This window comes from Poecile atricapillus, chromosome 1 (assembly GCF_030490865.1).
Source record: "Poecile atricapillus isolate bPoeAtr1 chromosome 1, bPoeAtr1.hap1, whole genome shotgun sequence".
NCBI lineage: Eukaryota > Metazoa > Chordata > Aves > Passeriformes > Paridae > Poecile > Poecile atricapillus.
In genome coordinates this window covers 132,950,277-132,969,356 of record NC_081249.1, presented here as the reverse complement: position 1 = coordinate 132,969,356, position 19,080 = coordinate 132,950,277, and the positions used below count along the sequence as shown (strand labels likewise).

Below are 19,080 nucleotides of genomic sequence, written 5' to 3'. Positions count from 1 at the left end.
GCATGATTCACACTAAAGAACCTGCAAGTAGGACAAGATTGCTGCTGCTTTGGTTTCTGTCATCCACTTCATGCCTCCCCCAGGCTATGGGCTTGTCTATCAAAACATAAATGTCCTCTCCACTTGTTCTCCACTGAGGACCTTTGCATAGTATGTTCCATCCCCAGTCCTCACAGCAAAGGGCTGACAGATCTCCCTGCAGAGAGACAGGAGGTAAATACTTCCCGTAGCTTCATGGGAACTGACAGGTGCCACAAGCATTTCCTTCTCTTCCCGAGGGATGCTGGCATGCCACCTTCCCAACTCCATCCAGCCCAGATGCTGTGACACATGCCAGGAAACCCAGCCTGACCCAATTACCTCTCTAACCTCAAGAGAAGCTCAAGAGAAAGACTCATCCATTATGTGATTCCTCAAACCATGATGGATTTTAGTCAAGGGATGAGTGCTTCCCAGCACCTGGGGCTTAAGCTGTACATGAATAAACAAAACATGTGTCCCAGCAACTCATTACTAAATAAAGAGGGTAACAGCTGGGCATTGTGGCCTCCGTTTAGGACTGACACTGTACTCACCATGAATGAAGTAGCCCTGCTCCTGCCAGATGAGAAAGGCATCTCCCACAGCCGAGAATATGAGTCCCGCTAGGATGCGGCTGGCACTCCGGTGTGACACTAAGAAGTTAATCCCATGAGCCAGAAGGAAAACCCACAGGCAGAAGATGGGCAGGCATTTAATGAGGGCACTGAACCAAGAGGGGCTAGAAGTTGGCAGCCAGAGGACAAAATAGACACAAGTGGCTTTAAAGAAGGGGACCAGTTTGGGGCCTTCACTCTTCACCTAAAGAAAACAAACATTAAAAAACAAGAAATTAATAGGATCATCAGAAGCATCGGTGGAATAAACTTCATAACAGAACTGGCCCCTTCCCTTTGAAAGTTGCTCTTCCGTATACTGTCAGCTGGCAGTATTCCTGCCCCAAGAAATGCTGGTTGAACTTGACCATGATGCTCTGCCTAGACCTTTGTGACCCTCTCTGCTGAAAACACTTCTCAGTTGGCAGGATGAGCTTTGGGTGGTGGATTTGGAGGAAGTTTTTAGAACCTTTTCTCTTTATTTGTTCCACTGAAAATATTTAACCCATTAGTCAAACTCCTCTGGTGCTCATTGCCACCTATCTTGTGTTTAGGCTAACCCCTTTTATATACACCTTTCCAGAAGCTGTGAAAATAGAGCATCACCAGATATATCCCAGCAGCAAACAAACCAGTTAAGGCACAAATCTCTCCCATTTTCACAAATCCTCCTGCTTAGCCAGTTGCAGATCACCCTGAGGATACAACCTCTCTCCTAAGCTATTCTTTCCCCTGCCCTGTAGCCTCATGCATGGAGCTTGCTGTTGGCATCACGAGCATCGAAGTCCAACACATCAACCTCCCAGGTGAGGATGTCACTTCCTCGGCTGACTAATAACAACATCAAACTTGTGTGGCTTTGTTCTAGCATTACACTAATAATACAGTACCCACATTGCAGGAAATGTTTTGACTCAGGGCTCTGCTGTGTAAATACAGACACAAAAATGCAGCACGAGCACTTGGCTACTCCTAACAAAACCACAGCAGGGTCAGGCCACACAGCTACGGGCTCCACAAGCTGGGTCTGCTCTTGACAAACAGCTGAGACCACTCTGCACAGTGATATATATTGTGTTCACCTGCCCTCCTTTCTGCATTTCAGTGCAGGTGGGGAAAAGTCCACGTGAGAAACAAAGCTATTATTTTATTTTCTCCTGGAGAAGAGCTGAGGACGAAAACAAGGAGCAAAGGAAAAGACTGTAACTGCTTCCATGCCTGCCTGAGCTATGTCCTAGAGTCTTAGAGAAGGCCTGTTTCCTCTTGCACCTAAGGCAGTGCAACCCCCAGAGCTCCCCTGAAAGCAAGGGTTCACCCTCATTTTTCTCATTTCTTTGGTCAAGCAAGATCTATTTGCTATGTATCATAAAAACTTCCCACTACTCATGGCCAAAGCACACAGAGGCCTCCTGCACTGGAGGAAATTAGAAGGCATCCAAAAAATCCGGAAAATTTAGAGGCATCCAAACTGATTTCACACTGTTAAGTCCAACTTGTCTGCTTTGGTTTTTTTTCCCCAAATAACTTGACCCTTTTTCTGCTTCCTGCATCATGGGACATTGTAATGACCAGTGTGCATCTTCCTTTGATGCAGGGTGCCTTGGTGCAGATACCTAGAACAGGTGAAGACTGCATAGGAAATATTCCATGCTTACAGTGCTCAGGTGATAAAGCCTAATCTTAAAAAAAATCCAGAGCTTTTACAAGCAAATGGAGTCAGGTGGAGTTGGAATACAGAGGCAGATGCAGTGGAGGGTATCTTCACATGCAGCATCTAAAAAGGGAATGCAATCTCTGAAGCAGTGAGGCTATAAATAAAGGGCATCCCAAGAAGACAGTGCCTTGAAAATTTTTCTCACATCTGATGGAAATTTCCCCAGCATATCAGCAGTTTCTTGGCAGTAAGGTATTTCATCATACATTATTCATAGACTATTGCCAACACAATTTTTAAACACTCCATTAAACAAGCAGGCTACACAATTCCCTAACAAAAGGACATCAGCAAGCCGTTAACTTTCTTGTATTACATGGGGAGCCGTCGTGAGTCCTCTACTTAGGCTGTCTAAATTAATCACCATTTACCACTTCTTGTCTGTGTTCCCTGGGAAAATTTTGGCAGCAAATAGCAAATGAACTTGAAATAAAAGTCATAAAAACCCATGTAGTCTCCTCACAATACTGGGGTTGCCTGGGAACTATCAAGTATTGTAGGGGAAAGAGTGCACAGAAGCATACAGGAGAGTATTTGGGTTGGTAAACATGGTTATTTAATACCTCATATTAACAGAAAAACACCTGCTAGGAGCAGTTACAATTACCATCACAGCTTGCCCACCTCTCCTGTGTGCACACATGATGAGACAGGTTTTAATTACACTTGTCATTTCCCCAGGAACCTTCCCTTACTGAAGCTAGGCTACAAACTTGTGCAGAATGATTATGTTTGCTTGGTAAGCTTAAAATTACCTTTTCTCACAATCTGAATGAGAATTTTGCAAGCCCAGACAGCTTTATTTCAGAATGATTTGTATTATTTCCATCTCAATAATAATTGAGGATTTTTTCATGCACAAGAGTTACAGCACTCTCATGTAAGAGTGATCTCACACTTCTAGACCTACAGGCTTCTCATCATTGACACTTTATTTCTTAACCCTTTTTCTCCACGTATACTTCAGATGAGTTATTTCCAACCACGCCCACCACTGAATGCTGCAGCTCACTGAAGCCCCTTTTATTGCTCTAACCAAGATTGGAAATACTTTGGAAAAGTCCTCCAAGAAAAACTGAGGCAACCAGAGAGTGAGGGTGGGGCTTATCCTCTGTTTGGTCATGTGGCTGAGGCTTTGAAAGAAGTGATGGGGCAATTTGCCACCTGAAGGACAAGTCAAGACTGGTATTGGAAAACCATGTACCAACATGACTGGAAGCTGTGGATTGAGGAAAGCCAAGCATACAATCCATGATGGGACTTGCTGTACCACAGGGAAGGGGAACATTATTTCTTGTCTGCGTGGATAAATTGGATTAAACCACCCATTTGTCCCTGTGTCTCAGAGGCAGAATGTGAGATGGGGCTGCACCATGGGGCTGGAAAAAGAAGCACTTGATGGAGGTGACAAGATCCTTTTTGCTAGTGTGTGTGATTGTCACAGCTTTAAGCTGGGATTTGCCATTTCATTACAAATTCTACTGCATTTTTTCTTTCCAAATCTTTTCTCCTGCCACTGCTAATTTACTCTGTGCTGAAATGCAGTACAGAAAATATCTTGAATGTAAAAACAAGGCAGTATTTCCAAGATTTGGATTTCTAAACTGAGCATAATTTAGAGCTTTTTCTCAAGTGCTATGGCTATGAAGTTACTTAGAGTCTCTAAAAATTAAAGTGCTGTAAAGCCACTATCTCTGTATTTGTAGAATTACAGTAGAAGTATTACTTATTAAATTATCTGTATCCAATCAAATCAAATGAAACCCTCCAAGACTCTGGCAGATTAGGAGGAAGATGTGTCTTGGCTCTCACCAAGAGACTTTGTACCAGATAATCTCCAGAGGTCTCTTCCAATCTCAACCATTCTGTGATTCTGCAGTCTTCAAACAGAACATGGTACTGGCACATGCAGCTCTCTGGAGGCTCGGAGCTTGGATATCCACCTCCCTAGCTGTTCACAGGTTTACAGGATCCCTTCTTGTTTTCTCTGTACTCATTCTGCTCCAGATTGAAATACTGCTGTATACAGCCTGTTCTGACTGCTGCAGGTGCACAACCAAGCCAAAAGATTTACACCTGGCTCCTCTTCTCCAGAATAAGCCCCATCCACAGAGGAACAGCTGCATTCATAAGACAGTGCCCTGATTTTCTTTAACATTTAGGAGCCAATTTTCTGTATCTATATCACAAGTGGGAAAGCAAATCCAGCTGCCACAGGGAGGGAGACATTTTCCTTGAGGTAGAGAAGAACATCAGAAGCTTGTTGGCATTGAACTGCTAAAGTTGGACAGAGTTTACTGTTCCTAAGCTTTGCACTGGTCCTAGGAAACCATGTGGAGTATCAACAAATGCTCTTCTCTCTGCAAAGCCCCTACATCAGCCTGCAATGAAACTGAGTACACAGACACCAGCTGAGTGCCAACCTGCTGTGGGGATATGGTTCACACCCACCGGGCTGCAAAGTGCTGCTTTCCAGAAAAAATGCTGTAAAAAAATACCCCAGCTATTCTACTGAGCAGCACTTGAGCACAACTGTATGCAGTCGCCAAAAAAAGCTGGGCTGTTGTCCTCCACCAAGCCCTCCCATCAGCCTTGTACCATTTTGTGTCTGAGCTGCTCCTCCTGGCTTTTGGCATCCAGCATTGTGGATCCTGCTTTGGTTCTTCCCTACTGTGACAATAGCTCTCACCCCCAGTTGCGTGCCAGTAAATATTGATTTGGCTTTGTTGCCATGTTTGCTGCCACTGCAAGCCCATGGCCCTTGCTTCTCATTGCCTAGAACATGTGGCTCTCTGCAAGGCTATCCAGCTCTGCTCTCCTGCAGGAACACACTCCTGGGGGACAACCGATTGTCTATTGCCATTTGTCAGGGAAGGAACTGGCTTGTACATGTCCCAGCTTACTCCTAATAAATAAAATTTAGAAAATAAGTGCTTGTTATGGAGGGTGGTGAAGAGTCACTGAACCAGCCAGTCAACCTGCCTGAAATACTGTGTTGGTGCAACATATCTTTGCAATTAATAGAAGGGTTTATGTTTGTGTTGGAGATGCCAAGGGCCAAGCATCTAAGGCAGATGGCACCTGAACAGGCTCCATGTGCTGCAGGAAATTCAGGATGATAGATAAACCCTCCTCCCCACAAGTGGAGACAAGACTGTAGAGGCTACATCTAAAACGGATTTGTAAAATAGCAAATAAATCACCCAGAAGATGGTACATGTTTTGCATGTGGGAGAATTTGATTATCCTCCCGTCATGCTTATGCCATGCAATGAGTTTTGCCAGGTCTTTACTGCAGCCTCTGGCACTCCCCAGCATAACCCAGGGCCTCAGTTTCTCCCACAAGGGTAATGCAGTGAAACTCAATGCTCAGCTGTTCAGTCAGACCTGTTTGCAAGGGTCAAAAAATCATGGATTTGTCTGACAGGAGCCTCTGTTGTTCAGCACAAGCCAAAAGTAACAGGGCTCTGCCTGAACACTTCCAGCCTGCAAAAGGACCATCCTCCCAGCTCAGACATGTGAATGTCCAAAGCAGCTCTTCCACACCCAGGGTCTCTTAAACTCCTGCAAAATAGCATTGATCTGTTGGCTTCCATCACTCCTCCCTCTACCCCAGCAGTCTGGGTACTCTCTTCCCCACCTCAGTTAAGCAAAGTAGGGTCCAGCTGTACTTCCAAGCTTTGCTCCACAACAGACTAACAGAGGCTTGAGAGCTAGAAGTACTTGACTTCTTTTTCTTAAGACCAAGCTGTAGCTATCTGCCAGAAAAATACAATTAAAAAATTGGCACGGGCCCTCACAGTTCTTGGGTGGTGAACTCAGCTATATTGCTGTACAAATTCTTGGCACCAGAAAAGTCACCCTTTGGTGGAGGCACAGAGGAGCAGGCAGTGGGTGAGGATCAATCAAACTTGCATCTAACAAGGGCCCCTGTGCGTGGCTGGGCTGCTCCAGACACAGTTGCATGCAGGAAAAGGAACCACAACAAAACTTATTTTCACCACCAAGTCAAAATGATACGCAATATTAACACTCAACCGAACCTCCAGATTAGTCACAGAGGGGATGAAAACCTGCCAGCACCGAGGGTGCTTCCAGCTGAGTGACTTCCCCTCAGATGCAGAGAGAAGGGAGGAAATTTGCAGCACAAGGTTCCCTGCAGATGCCTGGCAGCAGGGCAATGTTTGCCAGCCTCTTGCAGGTGGGATGGCAGCTCCAGCCCCTGCAGCGAGGCAGCACGCCCGGGCACCGCGGGGCACGGCGCAGCCACCCAGCTGAGCAGCAGCAGCTGAGCATCAAAAATGGGCTGGTTTGTGTCAGGAGAGCTGGGAAACACTCATTCAGAGGCTCCTCATGCTGTGGCAGTGGCAGTGACTCGAGATTGCACACACCACTTTTGCAGTGTAAGTAAAACCGCAGCCCCATCTTGTCGTCAGGTGCTTAAGGAAGAAGAATGTAAAACACGCTGGGTGCTGAACAGTCACACTGATCACGCTCCCAGGGCTGCTGACGAGGCCAGACTGTGACCTGGGAGCTCTTGGACATCGCAGCTCTCTGCTGCTACGCCTGTGAGATAAAAAACATGCATCTGCAGACACACGGTATGTAAAAAAGTCACAAATAGGAAACTGGAGTCTTGCCTTCAAAAGACTCCTTGTTGGAGACTCTAGAAATGTCAGGAAACAGTCCCTCAGGAGCCTAAAGTAGATGAAGGAGGTTCTGGAGCCAAGGAAATAACCTCACTGCATCAGGGCACTGCTTGTGCCACATATTGCAAGAGGAGCCCACTCCTGCTTCTTTTACTTCCTACTTCTGCCTTTTAAACCATGTCATTGCCCAAAGCTGTCTTGAGACTCTGGACCAGGGTGTTCCCTCCAGCAGTTAAGGAAGTTACAGTATCCATAAAAGATATCTCCTGTACTGAATAGAAGATGAAATCTTGTTAGCTTGGCTGATGAGCTATGCAATGGTGTCTCTGGAACCTTCCTGCACCACCCAGGACCTACTGCAATCAGGCCAGGCAAAGCCAGGTACTGCAACACCCACCAATACCTTACAGAGTCACTGAGGTACCTGCCCTTGGCTTTCTGGGACTGCAGGGGAGTCTCCAAAGTGGTGAAGCCTTTCTTTAGCAAATGTTAACTCATAAAAAATTATAGACTAATACATTTCATCCTGACATATTTTTGAAGGGTTTGTTTTTGGGAGGTGGTTTTGCTTTTTTCCATTACCAATCATCTCTCCTGTCTACCAGACTGGCACAGGACCACAAGTAGGGCTATTTTAAAAACCTCTTCTTAACCTGCAGCAATAATGATTGACTCCACATCTCTAGCAATGCTGTAGCTGTCAGCAGCTTTGGAGAGTATGGTCAATAATGTGCCACTGCCAAGCAGTAACAATATTAAACTAGTCGAGAATTCAAAAGTCTCTTCAGGCCTGCAGGGGCTGTCATAGACTAGTGTTTTCAGGGTAGTTCAGTGGTTCTCAGAAATGAAAGCAAAAATACACTATTTGCCTGAAAGCATCTTATCTCAGAGCAAAGATTGCTTTTCCCTCCTGGGATTCCGGATCTTCCTTTTTTGTGTAGCAGAAAGCAAGCCTCTCCAAACATTTCCTTTGCTGTAACACTCACAAAAGAATGGCTTGCAGATGCTTAAAAACCTGAAGTACAATGGGTCTCTTTTTATTTTGCTCATCAGAGCTGCAGCACTGCCCCAGCAAGGGCACGAACCGTTCTCTTGAGTGAGGTCAGGTGGGGCCATATCCCTACTGCTACCCTGGACATCAGGAGGAGGCTGTGAAACCACAGGGAATTTCAGGATCCAGGTAGCCAGCACCCTGAAATGCACAGTCGGCACCTATCCCAGGCAATTCCCCTCAGGATGAGAAGGGGCAGTTATTTGTCCTGTCACACTAGAATCCAGACAAAAAATTTCTACTGCTTATAGAAAAGTCTCCACAGCTTATCCTGGGGAAGGCTTCCAGACTACAAGCACTTGCTCTCAGGAGACTCATTGTTATTTATATCACACTTTTCTGTGAAAGGCAGTGCAGACTTCTGTTACCCAGGAAGAAGCAGTTTTAGGTAAACCCAGTGTGCAAGCTGCAAGGCACAGAGCCACAGCAAAAAGCAGCACCCCCTTGCAAGGTCTATTGCTACAGACAAGTGCCACTCACTGACATCTGCCCCCAGAGCTGTGTGGCAAAACTGAAGCCTCTCTCCAGTCCCTGGTGCAGACCCAAAATAAAATACCCCAGGGAGAGCTGTCAGTTCTTTCCTTGTCAGCACCAAGAGCAGGCTGAATCTCCAGGTAATAACAGAGAGGGATCTGCATAGAGACTGCTTTGTTCCCAGGGCTGAAATCCATCTCCTGCCTGCACTCTCCCATCTCCAGCACTATTTGCACCCCACAACCCACTGCAACATTTCTGTGCTTGCTGGAGAGCCCCAGCCACTCTGCCATTTCGCTGTGGCAGCAGGGACACACGGAAGAATGTGTACTCGGGGAACATGGGCACTTGGCAAAGCTCTACCCTGCCCCTCACTGCTTTGCCACCAGGGGTTGGTATTTGTGAGGGAAGGGAGGCCCTTCCATTCAGACGCAACCTCTTCAGCAGAGAAATGTTTTACCTACAATCTGTGGGGAATAAAGTGGGTCTAAATGAAGGGCGTTGCAGGCACTGGTGCTGTCACAGCCCTTTGCAGGAGCAGCTAAAGAGCCACTAGTGCAGCCCAGAAGGCAGGTGGTACAAGAGAGGCTGTACCAGCCACTGCCAAAGTCATGCCAAGGGTGAAACCACCTCAGGCATTCAAAAGGCACTTTTGCAGCTCACCTTTCTGGCACACACAACAGATTGGTGCACACTTGGCAGAGGTGAGGCTTTTGGAAAAAGGAACAGGAAGGAAGAACTGAAACAGGAGAGGAAGGTGGCTGCCAGTGTCTGGGAGAGCTCTCAGCTCTGCACGAGAGACTTTTGCTGTATGAATCCTCACAAGGGGCTGCAACAAAACCAGCAAAGGCAAATAGGGCTGTGCTAGGAAGCCCAGGAGGGACTATTTGGAAGCTGAATGAAAAGCTTTACTCTACCTATGTATCATATCCTGCAGGTTGAAAGCTTGTGAAATAAAGATATAAAAAGAAAATCAGAAGGGAAAAAAAGCAATGAATCCCACTAAAGATGTGTATTTAGAGAGATGCTGCTCTGATACCTTACAAAAAAGCAGCAGCCCTCCTCATGTTATCATGAGATCAATATGCTTAAGAGACAGGAGAGTGGTAAGGTCAAAAGATGACAGCAGAACCACAGATTTTATTTCCAATATCTGTTCTTGTGTCAAGATGCTGTGACCTGGAAAAGTAAGTATCAGACACAACTTACCTGAAGACAAGTTGGATCTTCCCAGCCAGTCTCAACAGACATGGAGTGGGCAGGTGCAAACACTAACCTGCACAAACACTAACACACACTTCCAGGACTCACACTGATACACCAAGGCTTTTACTAGCAAAACCCCTGCTGTACTCAGGCTGCATAAACAAATACAGACACTCTCACAAATGAGTGTGCAGCTGCTTACCAAGATTATGCTTTTATATTGAGGGTGCAAATCCAGAGACGCAACCAAGCAAAGTGGAAACTTCAATTAAAACATTAGTTAAGAGATAACCTTGTCATCACACCCCTCTTATATATGAGGGTTGCAGGGAAAAGCTATAAAACTTGCTTAGTTCCTCCTGTAATGGAGCAAAAGTCAGCACTATCCATATGCTATCCATATCCTAAGCAAATCAAAGACACAGGCAAATAGGGATACAGTAGCCAAGCCATGGCCTCAGCCCAGTTCTGCTGAAGCCATGGGAGGCACGTAAATCTGAGCATCTGTCTGGTGTGCCTAGAATGTGCTGAAAAATGAGCAGCTGGCTTAAGGTCAACCTTCCCTCAGTCTCAAGCAATGACTCAATCAGAGGCTGCTTGTGACCAGCAGAAAGGCACTCATTTTGATACATAACAGGAAATTTAATGCCTCATGCCATATCTGCCTCCAAAGCTGGTATCTGGTGAGAAGCAGAACATGAAACATTACCATTCGTTCAAACTTGACAAAAGTCTCAAGGCCAATTCAGTAACAAGGGCTGTCTCATCTTTTCTTAGTCTTGGCAAGAACATATTTTGCAGTAATCTACAGGAATTAATTTTTGGGAGAAGACTAGCCTGCTGGTAGAAACAAGGCATTTCCACAGGATTGCAGCACAGTGAATCAAAAGAGCCACCATCCTCACTAACAGGCAGACTTGCAATACAAGAGACAGCCTTGCCACACTGACAACGCAAGAATAGACACAAGTTGCATTTATTCGGAGTGAAACTGCATCTGTGCAACTCTTGAGTCAGAGGCTGCAGTGTGAGCCCCTGGGCTGTGCTGGTGTCTGAAATCCTTCCCAGCCCAGCCCACCTGAAATCTTCAGGAAAGCTCTTGCCCAGCCCATCTACTGCCTTTCAGCTCTGGTGGTGTGTAAACTCCTAGACACGGTGTTCTGTGCTGTGTCACCTGGATACTTGTTCACGTCCAGCATTATTTGGAGGGGTGCTCTAGACAGGCACATTTGTCACACAGAAACCTGTCATTAGCTGAAATGCTATTTAGATTATGGCAGTACAAGAAGTGACTATAGGAAGGGCACAAGGGGGCAAGAAGAAGGAATAACCATCACCCTTATTTTGTGTATGCTGCAATAAGCAAAATCTACATCTCTACTGCAATGACAAGTCTACTGGGCATTGTGTGACATGAAGGACAGTAGAAAATTAAGTGGTGATATAATAACCACTTGGGCCTCCAGGAGGGACGGGAGTTATGTAACTAATAATCCTTTTGCTGTTCAAGAGTTTCCACATGCTAGCAGAAGATGGGTTCCTGATGCCATCTTTTTCTAAGAGTCTAATTTCACTGGAGTTATTATTTCCTCAGCACTATGAAGTTACCCACAGAGAAGATAACTTTGGCTCTTCTGCCGCACACAGTGTATTTTGGATAGAGATACTTGGGCAGGAAAAGAGAATGGAAGAAATGCATCTCTGTCCTTTTAGAGGAATTACGTGTAAGTACAGACCTCTGAACTGGACCCACAATCTTAACGCTCAAAGCACACTTTGAACAACAGACATGTGTGCCTTGAGTGACACACTTGGGTTAATGAAGCCTTTAATCCAGAGCACTGCCTGCAGCAGTGATCAGCACTGCCTGCTTAATGCTCCCTCCCTGGCACTGGGAAGAGCGTGAGAGAAGCCCGCACTTTGCAGGCTGTGCTAGCCCACCCTCCCCTAGCAACAGCTACAGCAAAGAATGTCAATGTCACAGCAAGAATGCGCAAGTTCAGTCTGAAAAAATAAATCGTGGCATGTAACACTATGCCTGGGCTTTAGCTGGCACAAATCAGCACAGCTTTTTGGTCAGTGAGACCAAAGTTTATAGGCTTCTCCCAAAAGGTGGGACTGACATAAATGTTACTAAGATCCAGCTAATCTTTGCTAAGGTGATGAGTCCCTCCCTTTCTTCAGTGAGCTCAGATGTTTAGAAATATTTTCTTTCATTCACTTACATTGGCTTGTTTTCTATAGTAGAGTCATATTTCCACAATTGTCTATGCATTATATAAATGTGCATGTCTACAAGCCTCCTGCATAATAAAATCCCAGTTTATGATGCATTTAAGTAATGGGGGAAATTACAATGAAAGCAACAACGTTGCATTATAAATGGAGAACAAGTAAAATTAACCAAAAGAGTTACTTCTAACTTAGACGGTTGCTAACATTTCATTCATTAACGGAGAAACAATACATCTTCTTTAAGAAGCAAAGGCTGAAATAGTTCCAGTGTGATCTGGTTTTATTGTTTTCAGCAGAAGTTTGAGGATTATGGAGTACCACTTCTAATAATAAACCTTTAAAACTATGCTTAGACCTACTACTGCTACAATTGCCCATAGTGCAGAGTCTCTAAGCAACATGATTTACATCAGGTTTCCATACCCATGCACCATACCCATGCATAATACTCACCCAGTCCTCCAGCCCTATTCCATATTTCTTGCTGGTGAATATCTTTCCAGACTGTACCTTTCAGGTATTTTTCCCAGTTTTTGCAAATCACTTTTATACTCTGTCCCAGTGACACTCTGCATCTTTTCCAAGGGCTGACAAGGGCTGCTCTCAGGAGGGTGCTGCTGCTTCCCAGAAGGGACAGGGCTGAAGGCTCCACTTCCTTCATGCAGTCAAAACAACCTATTCTTTCCCAACTCAGCTATCTCTGTTTAAAAGTGCAAATACACCAGATGATGAAAGGGAAGGGATGGGGATTGTTAAGATATAAATTCTGGGCAATAATCTGTCCCAAAGAGTGTTTCACCTGTCTCTCATATGGCTCACACATATGGCTGTGCTAGGCTGAGTACAAGTTGGGTGTGGAGGGAATGGTTTAAGGATGAGAGCCCCTAGTTCATCTTGCTCTAAAAGACACACTGATATCAACTATGACTTCCCCCCAAAGAGATCTACCTTCAGCTAATTAATACCTGTATTTCCCATGCCCTGTTTTCCTTGAAGTGCTGTGAAGCCCTACACTGTTTAGTCCTAACTTTAGGGACAAAATAGGGTCCCTTTGGGCAAGGAGCGTTATGTAAATGTCAGAATGACTGCATGTCTCTGGGCTCATCTCCTGCACACTTGTGGCTCCTGCAGTTGTGGTGCCTGCTGGGCAGAAAGGTCCTTAGGGCACGAGCTATCTCCCACAAGCTCACACTAAAAACTGCTTAGACAACAGTGTTGGGGAGCTGGACAAAAGTCACTAACGAGTGCTCTTCTATTAAGGTGGGACCAGTGATGACTGAACAAAAATGGAATTAAACCTCACATATCCATGAAGCAAACATGCTATTTATCAATACTGTGCTCCAACTGCAGGCTCTCAGCCCACATGGCTTTATGCAGAAAAAATAGCTCTTAATCAGAGCAGTATGAAGAATAACAATTTTGAAGCAGGATGCTCCTGCTTGCCTAGCAGCATAAGCAGTGAAAGCTTCCCTCCAAGGTGACTTTTAACCAGAATGAGAATCATTCACCAGATGGAACAGGAAGGCAGACAAATGCGTCTTCCCTGCCACAGCCCAGCACCATGCAAGTCTAGACTCTAATATCAGCAGGACTCCAGAGCTTTATCCCAACTGAGGACCTGGCACAATATGTTAAAAGGTACTTTGGCACCAGACTTGTTTATTTGTGGCCATATTCCCCGCTCAGCACAGATGAATTGTGCAGCATCAGACACCACAGCTTGACAAGCTCTGCACACTGCTGTGGTCTCTCCATGTGCACCAAGCAGACATTCCAAACCCTCCAGGCAATGATGCACACCTGGCAGCCAGCACAAACAAGCAGTCCAAGCTTGATCCTCTCCATGGACCATGCCTCATTGCGTGATTCCTTCTCACTATCGGTTGTACAGCACACTTGGAGATCATGGGTTTTGACTCTTGTTAAAAGAGTGTCCTTAAGGAAGGAAATAGGGGGAGAAGCAGGAGAGCAGACTGTGTGTAAGCAGCCAGGGCCACCTGCTGCAGTACTGTACAAAGGCCATCACTTTGAGAGTGGCAAGAAAAATCCTGTCACTCTCAGATGTGCTCTCCTAGTGTTCTCCCCATTGAAGCTGGTGCTGCAGTGTGCTGGGAGAGGACATACACTACAGACAAATCAATTCCTCTGGCTAATTTGATTATGCCTCAGGTGCTGCCCCTCCAGAGAATCTCCCCATCGTGCCATGGCAGTGGTATCCATGCTGGCTCCAAAGACCCAGTCTATCTATGCAGCAAAGGCAGTGCAGTACAGAGACAAGGGCTGGGCCCCAAGGCGCGTACCCAGCTGTGGCCAGACCGATGGCCACTGCCCTTCCCCTCAGCAAGAGACTTGCTGGAGGGAGCCCACCAGCTGTACAGCCATCCTGCTCCTCACCCTCAGCTGTGCAAGGGCCACACCACACTCCTGGGCAGCACAGGCTGCCACACGACACCGATCCCAGCCGCCCTTCCCAGCATGGGGCAGCACGGTGCACTCAGTCAGAGGGACAGCGACAGGACAAGCACCGACGGAGATGTGCAAAAAATTGCTGAAGCCTTGCAGCTCTTTTTTTTGTGAGCTGCGTGGAGGATCAGTCACCCTCCCCTCTCACCTTCCACAGCAATGGCAAACAGCTAGAGCTCTGGTCACAGCTCCCAGTCTTATTGTCCCTCCAGCTCCCCATAGCTTCACACCTTCATTAGTTGCATTTGGAAAAATAAATTGTTCACATGTCAGGGATACAGCCAGAGCAGAAATGTGCTTTGTTATATGTCAAAAGGGCAAGTGAGAAAATAAGGGGTTTTTCATTTTCCTCCCCAGTTTACCTTTCTAAAGCCTTCCTGTCTGAAATCCCTAGACCCTTCCCAACACCTACTCGTGCTTTAGTCATTTGCCTCAAAACTCAGTTGAAATAACACTCTGCAAGACCACCCTGATGCACTATCGCAATAGCCAAGTACTGCTTTCTGCAAACTGTCACTTTCTGAGCCATTCCAGTACTGTCTCAATATGAGATTTTACTTCCAAGATACACATAGACAATTCATTATAACCAAAAGCATTACTGAAGGACAAATTTAGTTTATGGCACAGAAGCACAAAGATACCGAACTTTTATAACTATTTTGGAAAAACACCAAAGGAAAAAAAAAAAAAAAGCATTTGGCACTACAAAGTTATAATTTCCAAGCTACTTCCCTCTGTCTCTAGAGATAAAAGTCATTCCCAGGCTGCTGATGAACTTACCAGGTACATGTTAATAACTGGGGGAAAATTCATCTGAACTATCAGACAATACAACCTGCTGTGCAGAACAGGCAAAGCAATTTCAGTTTTGAACACCAGCTTTGTGGGTTAAGATCAGGACATTTCTACCTTCCAGAGAGTATGCAACAGCCTGGCTTAACCAAAGTATTTCAAAACAAGATGAGAATGGATCAGCAGGGAACCAGGATACCAGCAGTAGGTATTCCGTGCTGCAGCAGAGCACCAGGACACTTTCCCACCAAGAGTTATCTTTACAGCATGTGTTAAGTCTGCTGGGGTATTCCAACAAAGAAATAGAAAGGGGAACATGCAAAATATGCAAAGCCGCACGTCTAACAGTGCAGCTTCTCTGCTTCTCTGCTGTTCTGGCAGTTCTTTCAGCATTGAAACAGCCCCTGTTCACCTGCAGGGACAGTTCCTCGTATTGCTGCACAAGCCACAGCTCCTTCAGTTACCAGCTTGGTTCCATCAATCCAAGAGTTCTGCTGCACGCATCACCAACTGACAGGACAGCAGTGAGTTGCTACCTTATTGCTGGTTACATTAAGTAAGCATCGTGACTCCCCATGAGACAGGCAGGTGACACCAATCCCAATCTCACGTCGTTAGGTGGTGGAAGTGCCAGACTGACTTACAGACGAGAGGTCTCAGAGAGAGGTCACCCAACCTATGGAAAGGTCTGCCCCACTCGGGGCTCAATACATGCCTCAGCCCAAACCAGGACCTGGACAGCAAAGCCACCTCCGGATGGCGAGGCAGAGGTGCCTGCGAGGGCAAGGGAGGCCGCGGGGACAGGAGGATGCTGCCGGGCACTGCCGCGACGCGAGCCCCGGGCAGCTGGGCAGCGCCGCTCTGAGCAGAGGCAGTGCACGTAGAGCAGATGTACCGGAGATGTTTTTGCAAACACACACGACAAGAGGAGGACGCAGCGGAGAGCCGCCCGGGCAGGCGCACCGCTGGAGCAACAGCTGCCGGGGAGGCCGGGGTGAGCATCCCGGGGGACCGCCAGTGGTCGCGTTCCCGGCGGCGGGAGGAGAGGAGCGCCCGCCGAGCTGGGGGACAGCGCCCGGGGAGCGGGTGGGAGGGCACCGGCCGGGAGCGGGGACATGGCCGGGAGCGGGGACACGGCCGGGAGCCCGTGGGAAGGGGCGCGGGCCCCGCCGCCCGCCCGCCGCGCGGCCCGCACTCACCACGGTGACGGGGGACACCATGTCGGCGGCGGCGGGGCGCGCTGCTGCTGTGGCCGCTGTCGCTGTCGCCGCGGTGGCCGCTGCCCAGCCCGCTGCCCTGCCCGCCTGCCGGGGCGCTTTTTTAGGCGGCGCTGACGTCACTGGAGAGGGGCCCCGCGGCGAATGCGCTGCGGGGAGAGGGAGGGGGCGGCCCCGGACCGGCCCCGGGCGGGCGGCGCCGATCCCGGGCCCGCTGCCGGGAGGGTGAGCGCCTCGCTCGGCCCCGGCCCCGGCGGCGTCAGCGGCGCCTCCGCCTCCTGGCCGGGCGCCCTTCGCAGCCGGCAGCGGCCGGGCCGTGCCGCTGCCCCTCCCCGGGGGCGGCCGCAGCGGGGCGGCCGCGGGGCCGTGCCGAGCCCCGGGAGCGCCGGGGCCGCTCCGCGCCGACGCTGTCGCCGGGCTCGGCGGTCCCTTGAGCAGCGCTGCCAGAGCCCGCTCCCCGGGGGCTCCGGCCCGGCAGCGCCCCGCGGGTGCGGAGCCCCGGGCGGGACAGCGTCCTTCGCTGCCGAGCTTCAGCGGCGCTGGCACCGGCGGTACCGGGCGCTGGGCAGCGCACCCCTTAGCCTCGCTCTCTCCCTGGCCCATCCCGTCTCGGCTCCGCTCCCCGCACACCTGGTCCCCTGCCTGTGCTCGCACACCCCCGCTCCGGCTTCTCTCCTGTGGCTCCCCGCCTGCTGCTCTTGCTCCTGCCCTCTCTTTCACATCCCTGTTTCTTGCACAGTCCCCTGCGGCCTGCCACTCTTTCTCCTGCAAGGACTCCTCCTTGAGTCTCCACCGCCCCATATTTTTTTCTTTTCAGGGGCTTTTCTTGTTTCACAATTTCCCCCTTAACACTTCCCATCATCTCCATCTTAAGAGGTCCTTAGCAAACCCTTTTCCTTGCGGCACTGGCTGTACTTTCCAGCCGTGTTCCCGCTGCCAGTGCCTGCTAATGGCCCCTGTCCCAGGACTGGGTCCCTCCCAGCTTACATCCCCATCCTCATCCTTCTGCCAAGGTCATTCAGAGGCTGCAAAAATGTTGGTGTTGGCACAAAGGCAAGGCAAGGAACATTTAATGTGGGATTCGAGAGATGGGATATATCAGCTCAGACTTTAACTAAAGTGACCCTGGGACTACGTTTCATTTGTTTTCACTTGAGGATTAATAGTTAAGGATGCAGAAAGCCACTTTACCTGTAAAACTCACAAGTTTTACTTAATGACAAAACAAACAGGTAGTTAAATAGTTGATGATTAAGTAATTTGCTATTTGCAGCCTGAGCAAAAGTCATGTTCAGTATTTATCACATTGAGGGAACACTTTCTTCTATAAAATAAAAAAAAAAAAAAAATCAGTGCAATTCTTTTGTAGTCTTTGTGCAATAGATTGGTATCACGTTTCTGAGGACAAAATGTGTATGAACAGCAGTCCTGAGGTCCCACATGGGCAGCACAATTCATGCCACTAGAGATGTGTAAATAGAGAGGGCAGTGTTTAGCCCACCACCATCTGATGGCACCAGGATGGACAATGCAACCTTTGCATCATTTAGCCATCCAAGAGGGATTTCTGCCCCAAAAAAAGATCCTGCAACTCTGCACTGTCAGATCAGAGAGGCATTGCAGTGAAACCAATGGTAGGTAAACCTCAATCAAATGAAAGCAGATTGTTCTCTGCAAAGCAAAGAGAATGCCACAGCCAGGAGATTGGGTACTGGTCTTACAATTTCAGTTAAAATAGTTCATAGGATAGTAACAATTTTATTAAGTAAGAAGAGAATAAGCTTTGGCATTTGGGGGAAAGCTAGGTGAACTAAAGAAGGGGAAGAAATTTCTAACCTTTTTGTAATAAAGACTTTGCCCTTCTGAAATCAAGGTCCCTAGCAAAAGCAGCACGAACACAGAGGTATTTTGATGTTCAGTGATGCAGTTCATTTGCTGCTGTACCGGATTTTCAGAAGGACCAATGGACTCACAGAACTTAGGCTCCTAATCACTTTTGGAAATCCTTCTGGAACCTTGATTATGTCTTGGCTTTTCAATATCTTAAAAAAAAAAAAAAATCTCCTTGGTCCTCAGCCAAATGTTCATCTGCTTATCCCAGCCTCTGTGATGATCCAGGCCTGTGCAGTGGGCAGGGGCATGTTTGCATTTGGTATTGTCTCTGCTGCTCCAAAAGTGTGAGAGGATTTTGGCAAGAATGCAGCTTTAGATTAGCTCTTTTTTTCTAATGCAGTTTCTGTCTCCAGTGGCTGCCAGCTGAAGCTTCACGTGGTCTCACATATAAGATATTTCTCTGTGTCATTGATGCTAACATTCAAAATACATTAACAGCTCAGGGTGGGTTTTCATGCAATGCTATTTTCTCAGAGCAGCCTATCAGAAGTGAAGGGGAAACTGTGTGCATGTCCTGACTTCCCCACCTCGAACAGGCACTGGGAAACTCAATCTCATTTGTTTTGCTTGGGAAGGGGTTGACCTTATGGGATTTCCAGACAGTTCCTTCCACAAACCTTTTAAAAATAGAGACTCAGAAGCTTAAATGGCAAATGTGGTACTTGCAATAATATATTATGTAGTATTATGTTTATGTAATAAAGAAATGGCTCATATGACAAAGATTTAACAAACTGAATATAAG

At 47.5% G+C, this 19,080-nt stretch overlaps 1 protein-coding gene across 3 annotated transcripts in view; it reads right to left on the bottom strand.

The window, feature by feature from the left end:
• TMEM86A (transmembrane protein 86A) overlaps nt 1-16,725 on the bottom strand; it is a 29,127-nt gene extending 12,402 nt beyond the window's left edge. For all 3 annotated transcript variants that reach the window (XM_058846168.1, XM_058846177.1, XM_058846159.1), the window contains exons 1-2: nt 16,425-16,725; nt 576-840 (exon numbers count right to left, since the gene is read on the bottom strand). In XM_058846168.1, coding sequence (XP_058702151.1) covers nt 576-840; nt 16,425-16,445 — 286 coding nt within the window. In that variant the 5' untranslated portion in view covers nt 16,446-16,725. The remainder of the gene's footprint in view (nt 1-575; nt 841-16,424) is intronic.
• Between the last annotated feature and the right edge of the window lie 2,355 nt (nt 16,726-19,080).